Source organism: Ursus americanus, chromosome 19, assembly GCF_024610735.1.
Source record: "Ursus americanus isolate L20-20 chromosome 19, mUrsAme1.1.p, whole genome shotgun sequence".
Lineage (NCBI taxonomy): Eukaryota > Metazoa > Chordata > Mammalia > Carnivora > Ursidae > Ursus > Ursus americanus.
The window spans coordinates 43,226,422-43,246,026 of NC_142145.1; the positions used below are offsets into that span (position 1 = coordinate 43,226,422).

Sequence of the window (19,605 nt, forward strand, 5' to 3'; positions counted from 1 at the left end):
AGTGTTTCACCCCCACCGACAGCTCTCCCTCCCCTTTCTCCCCCCCTTCAAAGTTTTCTTAGGAGTGGGGAGAGGGGTTGGGGAGGAAGAGGGTCCAGCCAGCCCCCGTCCTTACCCTCTCCCTGTCTAACTCACCCCCGCCTCCCTTCCCCTCCATCCCCTGCGCGCCGCTGCCCCTCCGGAGCAGCGCTCCGAACTGACAATTGGAGCGCGGCTCCTTTAAGAGCCCGGCTTTGCCTCCCGGTAGCTGAAGGTCATTAAACACAAAAGCTCTCAGCGCTGCGGTCCAATATAGCGCATGCGCCCTGCCCGAGGACTGGCAGAGAGACGGCAATATGGCGAGAATGCCTGGCAGCGGGGACTGTAACACCAGCGCGGGCGGCAGCGCCAGCGCCGCCGCCGCCGCCGCCGAGAACAATGGGGAGCGGGGCGAGGGCGAGCGCGGTGCGGGGGGCCGCGGCCGCCGCCACGGCCGCCCGCACTACTGCAGCGCGGGCGAGGAGGAGGAGGAAGAGGAGGAGGACGACGAGATCCAGGAGGTGCAGATAACGGGGGACGAGGAGGAGGAGGACGGAGGTGGGGGGCTGGAGGAGGACGAGGAGGAGGAAGAGGAGGAGGAAGAGATGGGGCTGGACTGGGATGAGCCCCTGGAACCCGAGGACTCGGCCGGGGAGGAGCTGGAACCCGAGCCGGTCCATATGATCAATATGGACCAGAGCGCCGCGCTGGAGCCCGAGGCGCCGCCGCGATTGCTGGCGCCCCGGGCCCGCGGCGGGCCGCCCGGGGACAGCGCCGAGCTGGACCCCGACGTGCTGCAGCGCCCCGAGCGGGCCCGGCTGAGCGAGAACACCCGGCTGGCCACCCGCTACGCCGTGCGCATCTTCCGGGAGTACCTGAGCGAGAAGGCGCAGAGCCCGGACTTCGAGACCATGGACAAGGGGGCGCTGTGCCGCGTGCTGCGCTCTTTCTACGCCGAGGCCCGCTCCAAGAGCGGCCAGCTCTACAGCAAGTCGTCGCTCATCAGCATCCGCAGCTCCCTCAACCGCTACCTCAACGAGCCCCCGTACTGCCGCACGCTCGACCTCACCAAGGACCCCGAGCTGCGCAGCGCCAACCTAACGCTGGCCGCGGTCATCCGCAAGCTCGAGGAGCAGGGCGCCGGGCCCGTGGTGCAGAAGCAAGCCATCACGCGTGCCGACCTGCGCAAGCTGTACACCTCCAGCGTCTTCAGCACCAACACGCCCTTCGGGCTGCTCAACAAGGTCTGGTTCGAGACGTGCATGTACTTCTGCACGCGCGGCCGCGAGAACCAGCGCGAGCTGGAGGAGGACTCCTTTGGGCTGGCTATGGACGAGGACGGCCGCAAGTTCGTCTACTTTAAGTCCCTCGGGCCCTACCACAAGTCGCGTTCGTCGTCGTGGAGCAAGAAGCGTGCCGAGAGCAGCGACGAGGAGAACTTGCCCCGCATGTACGAGACGGGCACCGAGTTCTGCCCCTACGCCAGCTTCGTAAAGTACCTGTCGAAGCGCAACCCTCTCTGCAAGGCGTTCTTCCAGCGGCCCCGGGACCACTGCAGCGAGGGCGATGTGACCTGGTACGAGAACAAAGCCATCGGCAAGAACTTGCTGGGCACCAGGATGCAGATGCTCTCGAAGGCGGCCAAGCTCTCCAAGACCTACACCAACCACTGCATCGGCGCGGTCTCCATCGCCACGCTCAACAGCATCGCGGGCATCGGCACCAAACTGGGCTCGCCCGCCCCGCAGGGCTGCTACGCGGACGCTCTGAACGGGGCAGCTCGCCACCACTCCCACCACCCCCCCCACCCATCCCTCCCACCACCACCGCCCCCAGCCGCCCTCGCTGGGGAACACCTATATCCTCCCCAAAGACAGCCAGGTCGGGCCCGACGTGAAATCCGAGGCTGCGCCCAAGCGCGCTCTGTACGAGTCCGTGTTCGGGTCGGGGGATATCTGCGGCCCCTCTTCCCCCAAAAGACTTTGTATCCGCCCCTCGGAGCCTGTGGATGCGGTGGTGGTGGTTTCCGTGAAACACGACCCCCTGCCTCTTCTTCCAGAAGCCAATGGGCACAGAAGCACCAATTCTCCCACAGTAGTTTCACCTGCTATTGTTTCCCCCACCCAGGTAACCAAACCAAACTCTATGCATGAAATGTTTCTCTGGTACCATTTGGGGACTAACTCGTGCTAATGCAGGTCGGGGTTGGGGGTGGGGAGGAGTTTTAAAAAGTACTAAATATACTGAATCGGATTGGATCTCACCCTTAGAAGCTTAACTCTTGGTGCTTTTCAGGGAAGTTTACATCTAACCTTAAAAGATGTGAGAAGGCACGCACCCTAAATCCCTGCTGCGCAGTTAAGGCTGAAACTTCAAAGTTCGCAGAACAAAAGGGTTGGAGGCAGCGGGGCTTTCCACTGAACGCATGAGTTCCCTAAGGCAGGGTACAGGAATACCGGGCATATAAAGGAAGCAGTTACTTAAAATATATTTAAATAAAGTAACCATTAAAATATTCTCTTGCATATTCGCCATAACTTATGCAGATTAAAAAAATTGATACTGACAAAGAAAACATGCCAAACCCACTTCCTGTATGTGGGTGGAATGTGGAGAGATGGGCAGTCCAGTGCCAGTTTATGCTGTAACAGGTAGTTGAAGGTGAAGTGATGTTCGGGGTGTAGTTTCCATAAACTGAAGTCACTTGTTAATAGATGGGGTATCTGCACTACCAGCACCCTGGGCACCAAACCTTGCTGCCTTTCCCTAGCCCCATGGGGCTCACCATCTAAGGGGGCAGATAAGACTTAATATAGATATTTAATCAAGACCAAACAGCACAGTAGTGTGGCAAGAACACCCACAGTTAAGAGTTGTATGGACCCAGAAGCTGAGCCACCTTGGGCAAATCAGTTCACCTCTCTGGGCTTTCAGAGTCCTCATCAAGGATTAAGGAACTGTTTTAATATTAAAATTATTTCATTCTAAGCAGTACCAAATTTTAGGTTGAGATTGAGGGCCTCCCTGGATGCTTCTTGTCTTATTATTTAGGGGAATATATTCATATTATTAAAATTGTGTTCATCTTTTGGAGACTTTTCTAGCAGCCAGAAACCAGAGGTCTCTGGGGACTGTGCTCTATTCTGCAGGCAGACGTAGCCACTGGAGCTTTTACAACTTTGACCTCCTTGCCATCAAGCAGAAGTAGGAATTTCGACTGTAGGTCTGGAGGTTGTAGTGCAGGCCCTTCAAGGAACAGATGTCCAGTACCTCTGTGCTGTTTCCGAAGTGGAAATTCCAGTTCTGGACAAACTGACCCTTTCAAAGGTTTACCAGCTAATCAGCAAGCCTCAAGGCCAGCAGAGAAAGGGGCTGTGAATGGTAATATAAACACCAAAGTTCTCTAAAATACACAAGACCTGTAGGCTGTGTGTGTTTCTGTACTTCCAGCGTGCGTGGTACATTTCTGGCAGATCAGGGGGTGGGTTTATGGAGTTGTGAGGGCCCAGAGGAGAAGTCTTCGGCGAATTTCTGCTTGCTTTTTCTTTGAAAGCAAAAATAAATGTTCACATTCTTCTGATCAAGTAAGACCCTTAAAACATCCTGGTTTAGAGTAGCACCTGATTAAGAGTTAAACGCCTGAGAAAGCTCATCAGTCTAGATCTGCTTAGAATCATAATGAAACAGTTTTGTCTGCTGGTGTCTGTCCGCTGGTTTCTTGACATCGTTCTCCTATAGAATCATGACTTAAGATTCACAAAAGATGGAGGAGGGAGTTGCTTAGTGGGTTTTGTTTGGGTCTAAGGAATGCAGTTGCCCTGTCACAGTCTCATGTCCACTGAGTAAGGTAAATTGGTTCTCTAAACCTGACTACTGATTCTTTTCTTTTTCTGAGGTATAGTCAGATAAATATAGATTAAAGTTAAATATAGATTTGAATATCCATATGCTGGCTGGATGGTTATTATGCAAACATTATTTTAGTTAAGCTCCTTGCAGTTAAAACACTACAAAAAGTTGTGCTTTTTGCACATATTTCCGTCAGCTTTTCATTTATGTTAAAGTAAGTTTTTTTAATCAGCATTATGAAATTTTAAAGAAACTCTTCAGTAACTCCCGTAGAGCTTACTTCTAAAGTCTGAGCATTCTAAGAATGAAACGAATGTTTAGTTTATGTAGAAAGCCGATATTAAACTTTTTCCTCTTGTATTTATTAAAACCGCTGTACCATCTGAGGTCCAGGGCATTTCCTGGGGATTGCTGACTGGCTGGGGTTCCTGGCCCAAGCCACTGCTTCAGGAGGTCAACTCCTCTTGACAGTCATTAATCTTCAGGAAATGCTGTGTGTACCTTGAGTTTCAGTCATTATTACTTAATTATAAACATAGGCTGTCTAACCTTAATATCGGCAAGGCTCATCAGGTGGTATTGCACAGAATTCCACTGTTGACCGTATGATTCTAGACTTCTTGGTAATACTCACACCCTGATGCTCTGATCTCTTCTAACATTGCAAGTTTCTCAAAAAGTGAAGAGCCTGTTACTTTAAGTGCATTCGCTCTTTTTACTTTTTCAGAGTGTTACTGAGTGTGTCATTTGTGGGACTGGTTTTAAAATGAATGCACTCAAGGATTAACGATTATGGAATTTGTGATTTTTACTCATGTGAAGTTCCTGGCTTTTGTTGACTTTGCGGGGGGGCGGGGCACGGGGAGGAGTTGTGGTGATGGTTGTGATGGTTGCTTTAAGAAGTTCACTCTTTAATTCTCTGGAATGGCTGTTAAAAGCAAAGGGCAATTCTTGTCTCCCCTCCTCCTGCATAGCTGTCGTGACCTAACAGGATCCAGTTACTGGTGCAGCTTCCTAGCAATCTTGGAGATCACATGATACATTTACAAAGGTTTAGCACAGCCCATCCTACATTTGCAGAGCTGTTCTCCTTACGTGAAAATACGGTATTTTTCCTGCCTCACAGAACAATACTTCAGCTTAGATATCCATCCACAGAGATTTCTAACTTTAGTCTTTATCATTTATACACAAGGAACATAATAAGAGTTTAAATTCTCTAAATATCATAGCTTTGTTGATAAAGCTTCTGTAGACCGTGCCTCTCTCCAGCACCAAATAAAAATGTGAAAATCAGTTCCCTAAAATATACTTAGACACATTCGTAAGCTTGTGCCAAAGGTGTCTTCAGTTGTTCTTATTTGACTTTAACCAGATTATTTCCAGAAATACTTCTAAGGCATTCTGCAGGTAGGAAATAGGTAGTGGAGAGATTCTGAAGTTGGTGGAGTACATCAGTGTGTCCATCTCATTGGCCTCACTAGGGGCCAGAGTGGGTCCTTACAGTTTCCCAGCTAAAAATTGGAGCAGCCTCTCTGTGGGGGCACTAGTAGTTGTTAATGACCTTGCCTTTGAGAAGTCAGATGTCCATAGCACTGGGGAACAGTCTTCGTTCAGGTGCTTAGTGTGGGAAGGGAGGAGGAATATTCAATCTGTTTGCTTAATAGAAACAAACAAACTAACTAACCTGCATTTTATGTATTACCGAAATAATCGCCAAAGTCTTGTTTTTAATTTGGGAGGGCTGCTCTCTTTCTTAAAGAGGGAATCAAACGTCTATAAACTTGAAGGGTGTAGTGGGTTTAACAGCCAAAGCAGTTTTAACAAGACATTCTTGTAATGGTTATCTGGAGCTATTAGGATTAGCTGCCTTGTTTAAAACAGATATTTTCCTCATTTTTAATGTTAGTTTATGGCTACCTTCCTTTTTTCTGCTGCAGGAATATTTGATGTCCCATTCAGATTGGTGGAGAAACTAAATGTCAGTAACATAACTATGTAACTTTTTTCATTCATGCAGGAAACAGTCATTGAGTATCTACTAGTGTGGCGTTTGTACCAGGAATCTTTATAAATTAATCCATTTTCCACTTGGCAAGTAGTTGGATTGGCATGATTTTGGCCTCATTAACTATTAAAACCAGATGAAAATAAAGAAAGTTAAAAGGTGAAGCACTTAATGTTTTGCAGCAGTGATTTCGGGAAAGAAATCTGTATTTTTAACTCTTACATATTATTATTATAGTCATGATACAAGTGAGTTATTTTAAATTGCTATGAACCCGCATGTATGTCAGCTCACTATTAAATCTGATCCAGGAAACAGGGAAAGAAGTGTTTGCTGCGAAACGAGAAAGTGGCTCACATTCACTTAAAACTTAAATCTTTGTGTCACCCTGATTTTAAAATCTGGCTCCCCCAAATGAGCGTTACCTAAAAGGCCATCCTCTTGTCACTGCAAATGAGAGCCCCTTCTGCAGGTGGGACTGCTAAATCAGGTTCTGCCTTGCTAGGCCAGGCAAAACCCCACTGGTTATTTAATAAAAAGTTCAGTTTCAAGTTAAACTTTTGGTGTCCTAGCTGCCATTTGAAAAGCAGAATTGATGTAGGAGTTGGCATTGCGGTTACCTGAGTGGAAAATCTTGGGAACAAACGTATAAGGTGGGTCTGTCATTTGCTGGAACTTTATTTCTAGGACCCATTTTTACTTCTCTTGATTGATTCTTCACTGCATAACACCAGTTAGTCAGGATGTCTTTTTAAAGACTTCTCTGGACAATTGAGACAGCGGAGAAGGTGGGGGAAATTAGTTGGTCCAAAAAGGGGTATCGATGGACCCTGATGAACCAAAATGAAACAGATTTGAAACATTGCATGGACAAACTTTTTTATTGCACGCTAGTGGTGGTGTAAAGACACTGAATTCAAGTCAACCATTGTTGATCGAGCCTCTGTCTGCCTGCTAAGTACTTGTCTAAAGGAGCAGGATGTGGCCCTTGCCCTCAGGGCTCAGTGGGGTTTGCAGGAGAAGGGCAAGTTAGTGGGCCTCAGGCTGGAGTGATTGTCTGCTTGGTACACGCACATCACAGTGGAAATGATGAACATTTAAGGTTAGGTTCTATAAGATTTTAGGCTCCTTGGGTCTTCAGATTTGTAAAAGTCTCTCTTTGTCTGTTACTCTTCGAGGGAGGTCGGTCTCTGGATGGTGTCGAGTCTTTATAACAGGGAATGAGCTTCTATTCTAGATCGTCTAGAAGGAAATGAGTGTTTAAGCCGGTTGAGATACCTCACCATAGCAAGGGCTGCATTTCCTAATGCCCGTGGCTTTAAACGAGACAGCCCACCACGGTATATCCACTCCGCTACAGCAGACCAAACCTACAGACATGTTTTAGGTTTCCAGTAATTCTCCCTGTCCTTCTGTTCAACTTTCTTTACACTCGGACTTCCTTTCAGCTTATATACTTTAACAACCTGACAGAGCCTGTTCTTTCTCTCTAAAAAAGATACATTTATATATGACTGCCAACTTTTATTAGTCACTCTTTTTTTTTTTTATTCATATCCTATCCTAAACTTGGTCCATGTATGGGATTTTTCAAAAACCACAAAGCGGGAGATCTCTCACAGGACTGTAAACAGTCCAGAGTGTCCGAGCTTCTGATCAGACGTGTCACAGGCACTTTGCTCTGGGGCTGCTTTGGGAACCCCAGTGGGAACTTCCTTCTGGAAACCCACTGCATTCTGAGATCTGTGGTTCCTGTTGAGGGACTGCAAACACTTGAGCCCCTCCTGGCCCTCCAGGCAGTGAGTTTGGTTGTGTTTAATATGTGGGGTGCAGGGAAGTCACAGGGCGTGCTCCTCATCCTGGAGGAGAGGTGTGAGGATGACAGAGGGCTCCCATGTTGTTGACGGAGTCCATGCATATAACCCTGGAAAGCTGAGAGACTTGGGGCAACCTTGAAGGGAGAGGATTGGGAGCCCGCCACAGCAGCTCAGTTATTCCCACATCACCAGCCCGTTCTGCGCCTCCCACCCCTCCACCTCAGCGACCCCCCAGTAGGCATTTGAAAATCACCTTTATCATGAAGACCTTTCCTGGGAGGATGTAGCCTCATTCACACCCTGAACATCTGCTTTCCCCTGATCACCTGGCAGTGAACCCTGGAAGATGGGCGTTGCGATCCGGTCTGGGAGGAAGGAGGTAAAAATGTGCTACCCGAAAAGGCTGACAGATTTAAGAGAGCATTAGGTTGTAGGCTTCTAGGAAAAAAGGAGAGGAATTCAGAAAGGAATGCTGAGGGATGGCAGAGATAAATGGCACTTCCTTGTGAGTAATATGGTCACCAAATTAGAATGTCAGGACTAGTTTGGAAGCTTTTAATCATCATTTTCTAGTTTACTCCATGTCTCCAGTGCAGGTGAACCCGGTTCAGTCCCTACCCTTCCTCTCAACCCAAGAAAAAGGGAGCTGTTCTTTATGGCACCTGTCCCATGTGGCTGTTTTCCCCCATGTGCAAGCTAGTAGATACACTATATATGTACATATATATTTATGTGGTATTTGTAATTTCTGCTCCCCTCCTTTAGACAGCGTGGTCATGGATAATACATTCATGCAGATATATGCAGATACAGATGCATAAGTATGTGTATATAAGCTTGATACGTGAGGAAATCCTCCATTTTGTTACTGTGGTCTGAGACGTAAGTGTTTAAGGCAAGTTTCTTGAGTTTGTGGATTGGTTATGAGACGGGAACGTGCTGTGTTTCTCTTGCCAGCTAGATTGAAGGAATGTAACGTGTAACTTAGAAATGAGAGCTGTTTCACCATTCCCAGCTTCCTTGCTGTTCTGGGTGAGCCCCTGGACCTGGTCCAGGCAGGAGCGAACGAGGGGCGTGCTCTGGCCACGGAGTTCTCATCCTGTTCGGCCTCGGTCTGCAGAGACGAACGAGACCCTCCGTACAGAGTTTTGATGTCGCCTGTCACAACCGCTGACTGAGTCTGTAGTTCCGAAGTGGAGTGTAATCATTAATAATGACCAAGATACACCAGGGTTGTGTGTGGCTTCTTTTTTTTTTTTTTTTTTTACCATGGTCTACTGACCAGCAGCCTCTGCGTCACTTGGGAACTTGTCAGAAATGCGGGATCTCTCCACGCCGTGCCCCTGAGTCTCTTCTGCATTTTCACATGATTCCCAGGCAGTTGATGTGTGCAGACCGTCTTGATGAGTATGGACCCGTGTGGTTTCTCCTTTCGTTCTCATCCAGCCCCTCAAGGAGTTGTCACCATTTCCGTTTTACAAAGGAGGAGACTGAGGTTTAACTAACCTTACTTGACTGACTTGCTTAAGGTCTCAAGTGATCAGTAACTATGCCTGGATTCGGATCCAGGCCCGTTCGATTCCAGAGTGTCCGCTTTTAAATCCGTCGTCTGTTGATTCCAAAATTCTTACCAGCCGTGCAAATAGGAAAATCCAGTGAAGAGAAGGTGATAGAACATTGGATTGATCTTACTACCTGAGGTGCCTTCTTAGAGCAACTTCAGAAGAGAGCTTGTTACCATCAAGCAAAAATAAGTAAATAAATAGAGAACCGGGAAGAGGTTTGCAGGGAGCACGAGCCGCCATGTTGCTGCGTGCGGTCCCCCAGCCCGGGGCGGATCTGGGGACCACAACTGCCTCTGGAGAAGCCCTGTCACACGGCGGTTAAGAACAGATGCCCATGCCAGACCCCTGGACAGAGTCAGTGGTCCAGTTTCCTGCTCAGTCGGTGGGGAAGGTGGTCACAGCCACCTGGCAGGGTCGCCCGTGTGAAGCGAATGACGGTTTGAGAGGCGCTGAAAGCCTGCGCGCTCTGGGAACATTTTCTGTTGTTTTATTATCTTAGCACAGGCTGTCTTCATATATGAAAAACTGCTGGTCTTGGTGTTAAAGTCCCCGTCTCGGTCTTCAGTTTTCTCTTGTAAATCGCCGGTCTGGCTGCTGGGGGGGTGGAGGGCTCTGCTGTTTCTTCTTCAGGGGCCTGCCCAGACTCGGGCCAGTAGCAGTGGCTCTGCTCTCCCGGTTGCTGGGATGTCTCCAGGCCTCTGGCTCACCAGGGCCCGCCTGTCTCTCACTTACCTAAGTAAGAAAGCCTGTGGGGCGCCTGGCTGGCTCCATCAGAAGAGAGTGCAATTCCTGATCTTGGGGTCTTGAGTTGGAGCCCCATGTAGGGTGTAGAGATTACTTAAATTAATAAAACGTGAAAAGAAAAAACGAGAGAGAGAGCCCATCTCTCATCCCCGTGGATGCTTTGCCCCAAAGCCTGTTTTTCTCTCCTCTGCTTTTCCTTAAGATTTGCATGTGCTGTGGCCCCAGGCAGGACTGATCCCTACATCTTGTAGGTTTATTCTGCAGACTGCTCCCATTTCTCTTTCGAAAGCCTTGGAAATTTTTAAGTGCTAAAGGGAGGTAGGGAGAGTTCCCATAATTGAGGCCCAGACTCCATCAGATTTGCAAAAGTTGGCTTAGAATGAGATCAACAGCTTTTTACAAGAAATGGAAATTTATTCGGAATGGTTTGCGATTCTGGGAGTGGTCATCACACTGGAGTTTTGACAGCATCGGGAAGGTCATTATAGTAATAACTTCCAGTATTCTAGAAGTAGGGCCTATATTTGGCTAGATCGTGTGTTGTGGTATTTGCATTTCCTTAATGCACAATTGGACAATAATTTTCTAAAACTCGACTTCTGTCTTGGAGATTACATAAATCAATGGGCATTCCACTTAAGTTGAGGTGTAATAATAATATATGTTTTGAACAGACTGCAGACTCAGGTAACTGGTGGTGTTTTGATGCAGGATTGCTGACCAGTTAACGACCTCTTGTGATTTAAGTTGGACAAAGTGCTCTTATAAAGTAGAAATGGTTGATATGACGATGCAGGGATTCATTACCATAATTTAGTTTGCCTTTCAATTATTCACAGTATTCAGCCACCGTGGTCCTTAAAGGGATAACTTTGTGGGCTTTTAGAATTGAATTAATTCTGTGAGTTAATAAATATAATTATCTATCTATTAATTTTATTAAGCCAGCTCATCTGGAATGTTGGCTTCTATTTTATGACATGCTTTCTGACAAAACTATACCTAAGTAGATTTTAGATATTTTCTTCCATCGTGAACAAATATCTGTTTTTTTACTCCAGGAAAAAAAACCTTGCAGGATGTTTATTTTTCACTGGATTGAGGTAGCAGTTTAAAATCACGTTGCTGTAGAAACCCACAGTTTCTTATTATAGAAGTATAACAAGAATATTAGAAAACTGATTGAAGTAGCTTCTTTTTCTTTTCCTTACAACTCCATGTTCATTCACATGTTAATTTTTTATAATTAATGATAGAAGATTCATAATGGTAGTGATTTTGCTGTTTTCTGGATCGTTTCATAAGGGGAAAGAGGAGGATGAGATTCTAGGTATGTTTCTCCAGTTTTTTTTTTAAGTTACGAAGAGGATCATGGTTTAACTACCATCTCAAGTGATACGTTTTAGAACCACCTCTTGGGGGGGCGCCTGGGTGGCACAGCGGTTAAGCGTCTGCCTTCGGCTCAGGGCGTGATCCTGGCATTATGGGATCGAGCCCCACATCAGGCTCCTCCACTATGAGCCTGCTTCTTCCTCTCCCACTCCCCCTGCTTGTGTTCCCTCTCTCGCTGGCTGTCTCTCTCTCTCTGTCAAATAAATAAATAAATAAATAAATAAATAATCTTAAAAAAAAAAAAGAACCACCTCTTAGGAGATGAGTGATGATCTAAGAAGAGAAAGGTCAAGATGAAGAATGCTGTCCAGAAAAACTCTCAAAATAGGGTTTATTTATAAAAGGCATTTATCGAGCACTTACTGTGTGCAAGGTGGGCATTTGGGGAGGTAAGGAATAACTTAGAAATAGTAAAGAGAAGACGCTGGAGAAGCCAGAATGGCAATAGCTAGGTAAAGTCAGAAGAAGGGCTAGTTGGGAGAGGAAGCAGAGGGTCTTGGCTCATTTAACGACTATTCGTAAGTTATGTGTTACTGTCTAAGAAATGGGACGGAAGGTGGATTAACGAAACTGAAGGACTAAACACTGAAATCTTAAAAGTGTATAAGGAGCATGTGAAAACTTGGAAAAAATAAAATCTTGTCTTGTCAAAATTTAAGCCTTTTCTTTGCTATCACTTTGAGAACACGGCTGTTTTCGATGTCCCAGCACGAAGCAGGGTGCCACGTTTCACTACCTGTCAGCCCCTCCAAATGTTCACCCAGTTGTCAAACCATGCATTGTAAGGTGGAGTATTCGTGTAGTAACCCAAAGAAATTCCGAAGTGGTTCTCTGTCACGGTTTACGTTTTGATTACCACTTTTGCAGTCACTAAAAGCGCGGCTCCCTTGGTGCCCAGCAGTATTTCCTTCACATTTTGGGCCTGTGGGATGTACTGTGAATCCTTAGTTACACAGGGTACTTGCGAACAGTGCTTTGCGGATTGGATTGCGAAGGGCTCTCGTGTATGTGACTTCGTTGTAAGGAAGCCAGGTAGGGCACTTTCTAGTGTCAGGTGCTGGGTTAGAAAGATGATGGGGACACAGATCAAGTCCTTGTCCTTGGAGGACTCACTCACCGTCTCGTGGAGGAGACAGACAAGGAACATGAAAATAAACCCTGCTCGTGGAATATGCCCTGTGATAGTCTCCACACACAAGCAAGCTGAAGGGGGAGTGGATAGGAAGGGGAGAAAAACTGACCCTTGGAGAGGTTAGGCAGTTTCTCAAGTTCACCTTGCTAGGGAGGAGGGAAGTTGAAGTTCCAGTTCCAACCCCAGGTCGAGGCCTCTTGTATGCTGGTACTTTTTTGGCTATGATTTATAACTAAAGTAAAAAAAGCAGTGCAGTTACATAGCACTAAAGAAAAGAAAAAGGACGCTGAACCACAAGTGTTCACATGGATGTGTCTTTTATTATTTTTTTAAAAGATTTTATTTATTTGAGAGAGAGAGCACGGGCGGGGGAGGGAGAGGGAGAAGCAGGGCAGGGGAGGGGAGGAGAAGGGGGTTCAATCCCAGGATCATGATCTGAGCCCCGAAGGCAGACACTTAACCCACTGAACCACCCAGGCACCCCTGGATGTGTCTTTTAAAACTAAAAGGATCTTAATGTGATTTTTGTGCTTTTGAAGTTGCAAGAACATAAAAGGGAACATCCTGGATTAGGGTAAAATAGAATGGCCCAGTCTTCCAAATGTCAGCACATAGTCAAGACAACAGGGGCTGAAAGCTGTGGTTGGATTGATTTGGGGAGCTTCTGTGGAGCCCCCGGTGCAGTGGTTGAGGGCTGGCCGCTCCCCTTTGGGTCTGGCACTGGGGCAGGTTGCGGGTCTCTGCCGGCCTATGACTGTTCTCTGCAGAGGTTGAGGACCTGCTCCCCAAGGCCTTCACTCTTTCCCACTTCACTCAGAGCACTTAATGAAAAGAAAAAGTGAGCCCCGTTCTGATGCCGAGTTATGACTAGTAAAAAGAACCAATAAAAATGACTATAAAGTGCCTGACAAATAGAAACTGTTTAATAATACTAAGGCGCTTTATGGGGCAAGGGTTTACCTCTTGGCGCAGGATGACAGGGCTTGCTGCACAGGCACTTTCCCTTCTGCTGCTCTTGCCAGGCGGTTCTCGCCCAGCTGGGACCAGCGAGCAAGACGGACTGTCAGCCTGGGGTCACCGGACTTCTTACTGCAGGACGATCATAGGGAATTGTGGGTGACAACAGATAACAGGAGGGATAAAGGATACTTTGGGGACACAGGAGCCAAAGGGAAAACAAGGAAGAGATGCAGGAAAAAAAGGGAAGGGGAGGTAAGTTGCTCAGGCATCTCCAGTCTTACAGGAAGTTTGGGGGAAACAACACTCTCAATCTGTTCTCGGTAGACCTCCCAAAGGATAGACCGAGTCAGAGCTGGGAGAATAATTACCCTGAATGGCCTTGGGCAAGTTACTTAGTTTCTCATCTCTTAGAGCAGGATAATGGGAATACTGTTGTGAGTAGTAAAAGCCCATAGCACAGGCTCAGTAACGGTAACTTTGTTAAAAAATTCTGTTGGTTAGAGATTATTGACCAGCTAGAGGAAAAGGAAAGGGATAGTATCATTTACAGCTGATCCTCAATATTCTCTCTCATTTTTTAAGAATCTTTTTTTTTTAAAGTAGGACCTGAACTTGATCTCTAAGATCGAGACCTGAGCTGAAATCAAGAGCGGGACATTTAACTGACTGAGCCACCCAGTGCCCCAAGATTTTATTTTTTAAGTAATCTCCACACCCATTGTGGGGCTTGAATTTAATAACCCCAAGATCGAGTCACATGCTCTACCAACTGAGGCTGCCACGTGCCCCCTCGATATTCTCTTTTAAAGCTAAGACAGAAGATCAAAAAAAAAAAAATCACAAAATATTTATAAACACAAGTGAAAGAATGTAAACATGCAAAAAAAAAAAAACCAGTTGGAGAACCTGCATCTATGCTAAGAATAAAATAATGATCATGAGAAGGTGCGGGATAAAAACTATAAAGTTCAGAGAGAGATGGATACTAAGTTCTAGGTACCCTTTTTTGACTGGTGTGTAATTCACTGAAATACAAAAATAAAATTAAACTCTCAAGCTTTTATTCTCTCATATCATGAAGAGGAAAATTTAAATATACTTTATATAAAATGTTTAAAGGATTCATTTTGGACTAACTTTTAAGTAGGTCTTAAAAAGCAAAGTTGAAATGACTTATAAATATTAGCAATATAAGTCTTCAGTGTTCAATAAAATTATCCCTCTCATTAAAAAATACACCATTTGATTTTTCCTAATTACAAGAGTTGAATTTATGGAAACCGATCTCTTTTTATTTATAATTTTCATTAGAATGTACTGATACCAGTAAAGCATAATCTAAATTTGTTTGAATAATCAAGTATCCTAATCCGATAGAATATATTAACTAGGATCTTTTAAACGTCTATCATTAAAAACAGTACTATGACCAGATGATAAATTGCAACACGGTTTTTTGTTGTTGTTTTTTCCTTTTAATAATTTAAAAAACATTCTATGGCCACTTTGCAGCCCGAAAAGATCTCATCCAGATGCAAGAAAGAATATGAAACTTTCTGGCAATGTATTGCATAGAACAGTGGCACTCTTTGTGTTAAAGTGCTAATTTGAGAGAGATTATGTCATTCTCTTAACTCTCTTTTCCTGCCTGACAAATAAAATACTTGCTTAGCTGTCATAAATCATGAAATAATTCACATTTTACTCTTAATTTCGTTTATACCAACTTGTTTAGCAATGAAGTCAGTAAATGTTGTCTACATCATGAACTATGAATACCATTAGCATCGGGAGCATTGCTTGGGGTGAGGGCTACACCTCTCATTCCTGAAGAATTCATCCCCGTGGTCAATTGAATGCTAACATATACGATAACGTGTTTCTGTTAGTACTCATTGCACATTATTCCGTCTAATCCCCATGACAGTCTTAGAGTCTCGAAAGTTGAACGGCCTGCCCCGAGAGGGACAGGCAGTACGTGGCGAATTCAGGACTGGATTCTGGGTCTCTCGCCCGTCTGTTTATTCAGTGCGTGGTTACTGAGCATCTAGTATGTGCTAGTCAGTGACAGCCAGTAAAGAGCAAGACAGAAGGTCTCATTTCTCATGGACTTGACATTCAAGTAGGAGTGACATTAAAACTAATGAAACGATCTTTAACAGACTAAATTGGCTGGGTGGCTACTCCCTCCTTCTGACGTGCCCCCCCATCTCCATTGCTTGGGTCCCACTTATACAGAAGCAGGCCATATACACGCTGGCCATTTGTGGGAACCTAATCACAGGTGGGGGTCTGCATGAACCCAGGGCAGACGGAGCTGTGACTAGCTGCGTCCCCTCTTCCCGAGAAAGATGGCTCGCTGTTGGGTGAGTCACAGTGGACTTAGGTTTCCCTATAAGATAGTAGGGGAAGGACAGTAAACTCATTTCTTACGAACTCAAGTGGATAACACCTCTGACCACCTCAGTTTGTTAGGTGGGGTGAGGAAACGGAGGCCCGGGGAGCTGGAGTAGCAGCATCTGGTCTAGAGTCAGGAATTAGTCCTGATTTATAGTCTCAATCTCTTTCTCGGTCGACAAAGCCCCCCTCTCCTCACTTGCTGGCTTATGTGTCACCTTTACGACGTGATTGCTTCAGACTTGACTCAGTTCATATTTGTGCTGGTCTTGGTTCTCACCCACTGCAGCGTGACCTGCTGAGGAACTGAGGTCTGTCTTCTCCGGGACACATACTCCCCTGGATTGCCTCTCTCAATAGGTCTGTTGGAAATTCTGCTTTTCTCCCCATCCTGCAAAAGAAATCAGCTAAGGTGTTGCTGATGGAATCAAAAGAAAATATTAACACAGGTGGTTACTTGTTCGGGAAACCCTTAGTCCATATTTGTGATGCTAAGGGATCCTGGATTAGCACCTGAGACTGGGAGAGGAGCTGGCACAGCGGCTGGTGAAACTAAACTGTGTCCGCACCTCACCGGCTCTTAATCAGCTAACTCACCTAAACCAATTTACCAGAAGCCCTTCAGTGAGACGACTATTACAGAAATACCTGGTCAGGCGACCTTTAGACTTCCTTCCCCTTAATCCCTTCCTAGGATCCTATCCTGGCAAGGAGATCTGCAGATCAAATTTTTACAAACCAAATGTTTGTAAATTAGATCGCAGTTTAAATGCACTGAAGGAAATTTTGTTCTGGAGCCTTCACTGCTCCTTGATGTAAATTCCAATGTCCGGTCGGTCTGTTGAACCACTCTTTGGCATACTGATAGGGTCTGCTGCCATTTCTATTTTGGGTATTTATGTGTTTTAAGGATGTGTATATATATCTTTTTTACAATATTCAAACTAATGTGCTGTGTAAAGTCATATATCTGACTTAATGTATATCAACCTGTGGTTGAAATTTTCTAATCGATTGAGGGTTATTTTATCTCTGTTTGCCATACGCAGAGTAGCTCTTCAAAAAATAATGGTTGAATATTTTTAAGAGTGAGAGTTAGTATTTTCATGATTTTTATTTGTTTTAGTCTTTAAATAACATCCGCTCCTGGGACATTGCCTCTTTTGCTCACTGCTTTATCCCCCCTGCCTGGTACAGTGGTTGGCCCATTTTAGTTGCTCAAAAATATTCATAGAAATGAATAAAATGATTTTATGTTAACATTTTAAGGATAATTGATAATCTTTGCCCTCTTAGCTTTGAGCAGAAAGGATTTAAATATTTCGCCTTCATTTGAAAAAATGGAAACTAATTCTTTAGCTGTGAAGGTTAGAAATAAAAAGTTCCTCCAATCACACATTAAAAAAAAAAACCCACCTTTCCTTAAACATTTTTGCACACCTACTGTGTGCCTCACTGTGCTATGCTCTGAGCGTCAGATGGTTAAGACTGTGCCCCTGGAGATTAAGTCAAGTTCTGTTGCATAGGTTCCAAATTTAATTTGTTCTCTTCTGTTGATTTCTTCTTCTTCTTCTTCTTCTTCCTCCTCTTCTTCCTCCTCCTCTTCTTCTTCTTCCTTTTTTTTAAGATTTTATGTATTGGTCAGAGAGAGAGAGCACACAAGCAGGGAGAGCGGCAGGCAGAGGTAGAAGAGGGCTCCTCACTGAGGAGGGAGCCCGATGTGGGGCTCGAAGCCAGGACCCTGGGATCACGATCTGAGCTGAAGGCAGACGCTTAACCGACTGAGCCACTCGGGCATCCCCCTTCTGTTGATTTCTTAGCACACGTAGGAATCACATACACCCAAATGAATCACCACCTGGTGATAACTGGTGGTGGGAACAGCACTGACCTCACAGACGTGTGAGCCTGGTTGGCAAGGTTGTGCACTCTGGGGACGAGGGAGGGACAGGACTAAGATGGACTTTGCCAAGGTCGCCAAATCTGGACTTCGGTCTCTCCCTCTGTGTTTTAGGTGGGGACCAGTGTTCACCTCTCTACCACAGGCCCACTCAAACTATCTTTTCTTTCCTTTTTTCCTTTCCCCATCTTCCTCATTTCCCCTCTGTCTCTCCCAGGCTCAACCTCCAACCTCATAACAGCTAAGAGAAACCCTTTTACAAAGGCACACATTTGATGTCACAGAGTCACGCAGTCTATCATATTTGCTCACATTATAGAGTTGAGAGTGTAAAACTGAAAATTTCTCAGGGAACTCCAACTTTAGGGGGTCAGTGTTACAGGTTGGGTTCAGGGAGAAGAGTTCTGTTCACTTCCGGTCTGTGTTGTCTGGCTAGTTACCATGGGTTTTGTGGTTAATTCTAGTGTTAATTCTATTAATATTAAGGCATGTCATACATATACTGTGATAGAAGATATCGATGACTGTTGTTACCCCATTTTACTTTTATGAGACTTGCTCATGGACTCCAGATGCCTTTTTTTTTATTGTCCCCATCTACGGAAAAGAAAATCAGTCCTCCCCAGGGTCTTTAATATCATTTGGGAATTGATGTCTGTTCTGGTTTTAGGCACAACCTCCTTGGGTTATGGTTTCTTTTAAATTTAAAGAATGGTCTGAGGGGATTAAGGACAGTTAATAAAAGGATACAAACCCACCTGCTTTTCCTTTTTCTTAGTACTTTTTTTTCCACTTGTCTGTTACTCTTGGTTCTTCTTTGGGCTTTAGTCTTTGTTTTCACTTCAAGGGGAAGCAGAGAGAACAGAGAAGGGAAGAAGGATTTTGATCTGAGAGACATGCTAGACAGGGAAGTGTATGCACAAAGGCCTTGAGGCAGGAAAGAGCATGGAACATTCTAGAATATCCCAGGACTGAAAGGAAATCTGGGCTTTGAGCATAGAGAGTAATGGGGAGTGGTGAGAGAGAAAGCTGACACATTCTCAGCAAGGACCTTATCAGTTCTAGGCCATGTTAAAGGTTTCAGACCTCATCCTATGGCCTGGGCGGTTATGGAAGGGTTTAAGCAAAGGAGGACAGCGTCCAATTTAACTTTTTTTTTTTTTTTTACAAGTTTTCTTCAATTAAGATGTGCACCATGGATTGCAGAGAAAGTAGAACAAGGGTGGGCAGAGGCGATGGTACCTAAGAGCTGCAATATGGTAGTAGTGGGGGTAGGGAGAAGCGGTGGATGATTTGTAATATCTGAGAGGTGGAATCGACAGGGCATGGAGACTGATCCTGGTGAGGGGGGGTGTGGGGGAAGCAGAAGGAGTTCAGCTAATGGACAAGGCAAATGGGGGTGCTGCATATTAGAACAGGGCCTGCTGCAGGGGGAGCCCTGGGGAACAGGGGGAGTTCCACTTTGGAGATGTTGGATTTGAGAGGCTCATGGGACAATCAAGTGGAAATGTTGGATGAGTAGGTAGATAACAGGTCTGGCCAAAGTCTGGGCTGGAGGGTCAAACTTGGGAGTTCATCAGCTTATAGATGGTAATTGAAGCCACTCGGAGTGCATTATTTTGCCTAGAAATCGTAGTGAGAGAAGAGGGCCCCCAGACACTCAGCTATTCCCAGGCAGCGCAGAGAAGGGGTTGCTGGAGCCACAAGGAGCTTGTGGGGTACAGTGTATCAGGAGCTAAGGGAGTGGTCGATTTTGTTACTGCAGCTGAGATTTCAAGGAAGGTGGGACCTCGGGGTATGTCTCTGGCTTGTCCACAGGGAGG

General features: G+C 45.6%; 1 protein-coding gene across 5 annotated transcripts in view; it reads left to right on the forward strand.

Moving 5' to 3' along the window:
• KCTD1 (potassium channel tetramerization domain containing 1) overlaps positions 1–19,605 on the forward strand; it is a 171,946-nt gene that overhangs the window by 83,247 nt on the left and 69,094 nt on the right. For 2 of the 5 annotated variants that reach the window (XM_087869908.1, XM_087869909.1), the window contains exon 1: positions 1–2,145. The exons of 2 other annotated variants lie outside the window; for them this stretch is intronic. In XM_087869908.1, the coding sequence (XP_087726034.1) occupies positions 336–2,145 (1,810 nt within the window). In that variant the 5' untranslated portion in view covers positions 1–335. The remainder of the gene's footprint in view (positions 2,146–19,605) is intronic. One more of the 5 variants, XM_045781934.2, reaches the window with a different exon arrangement.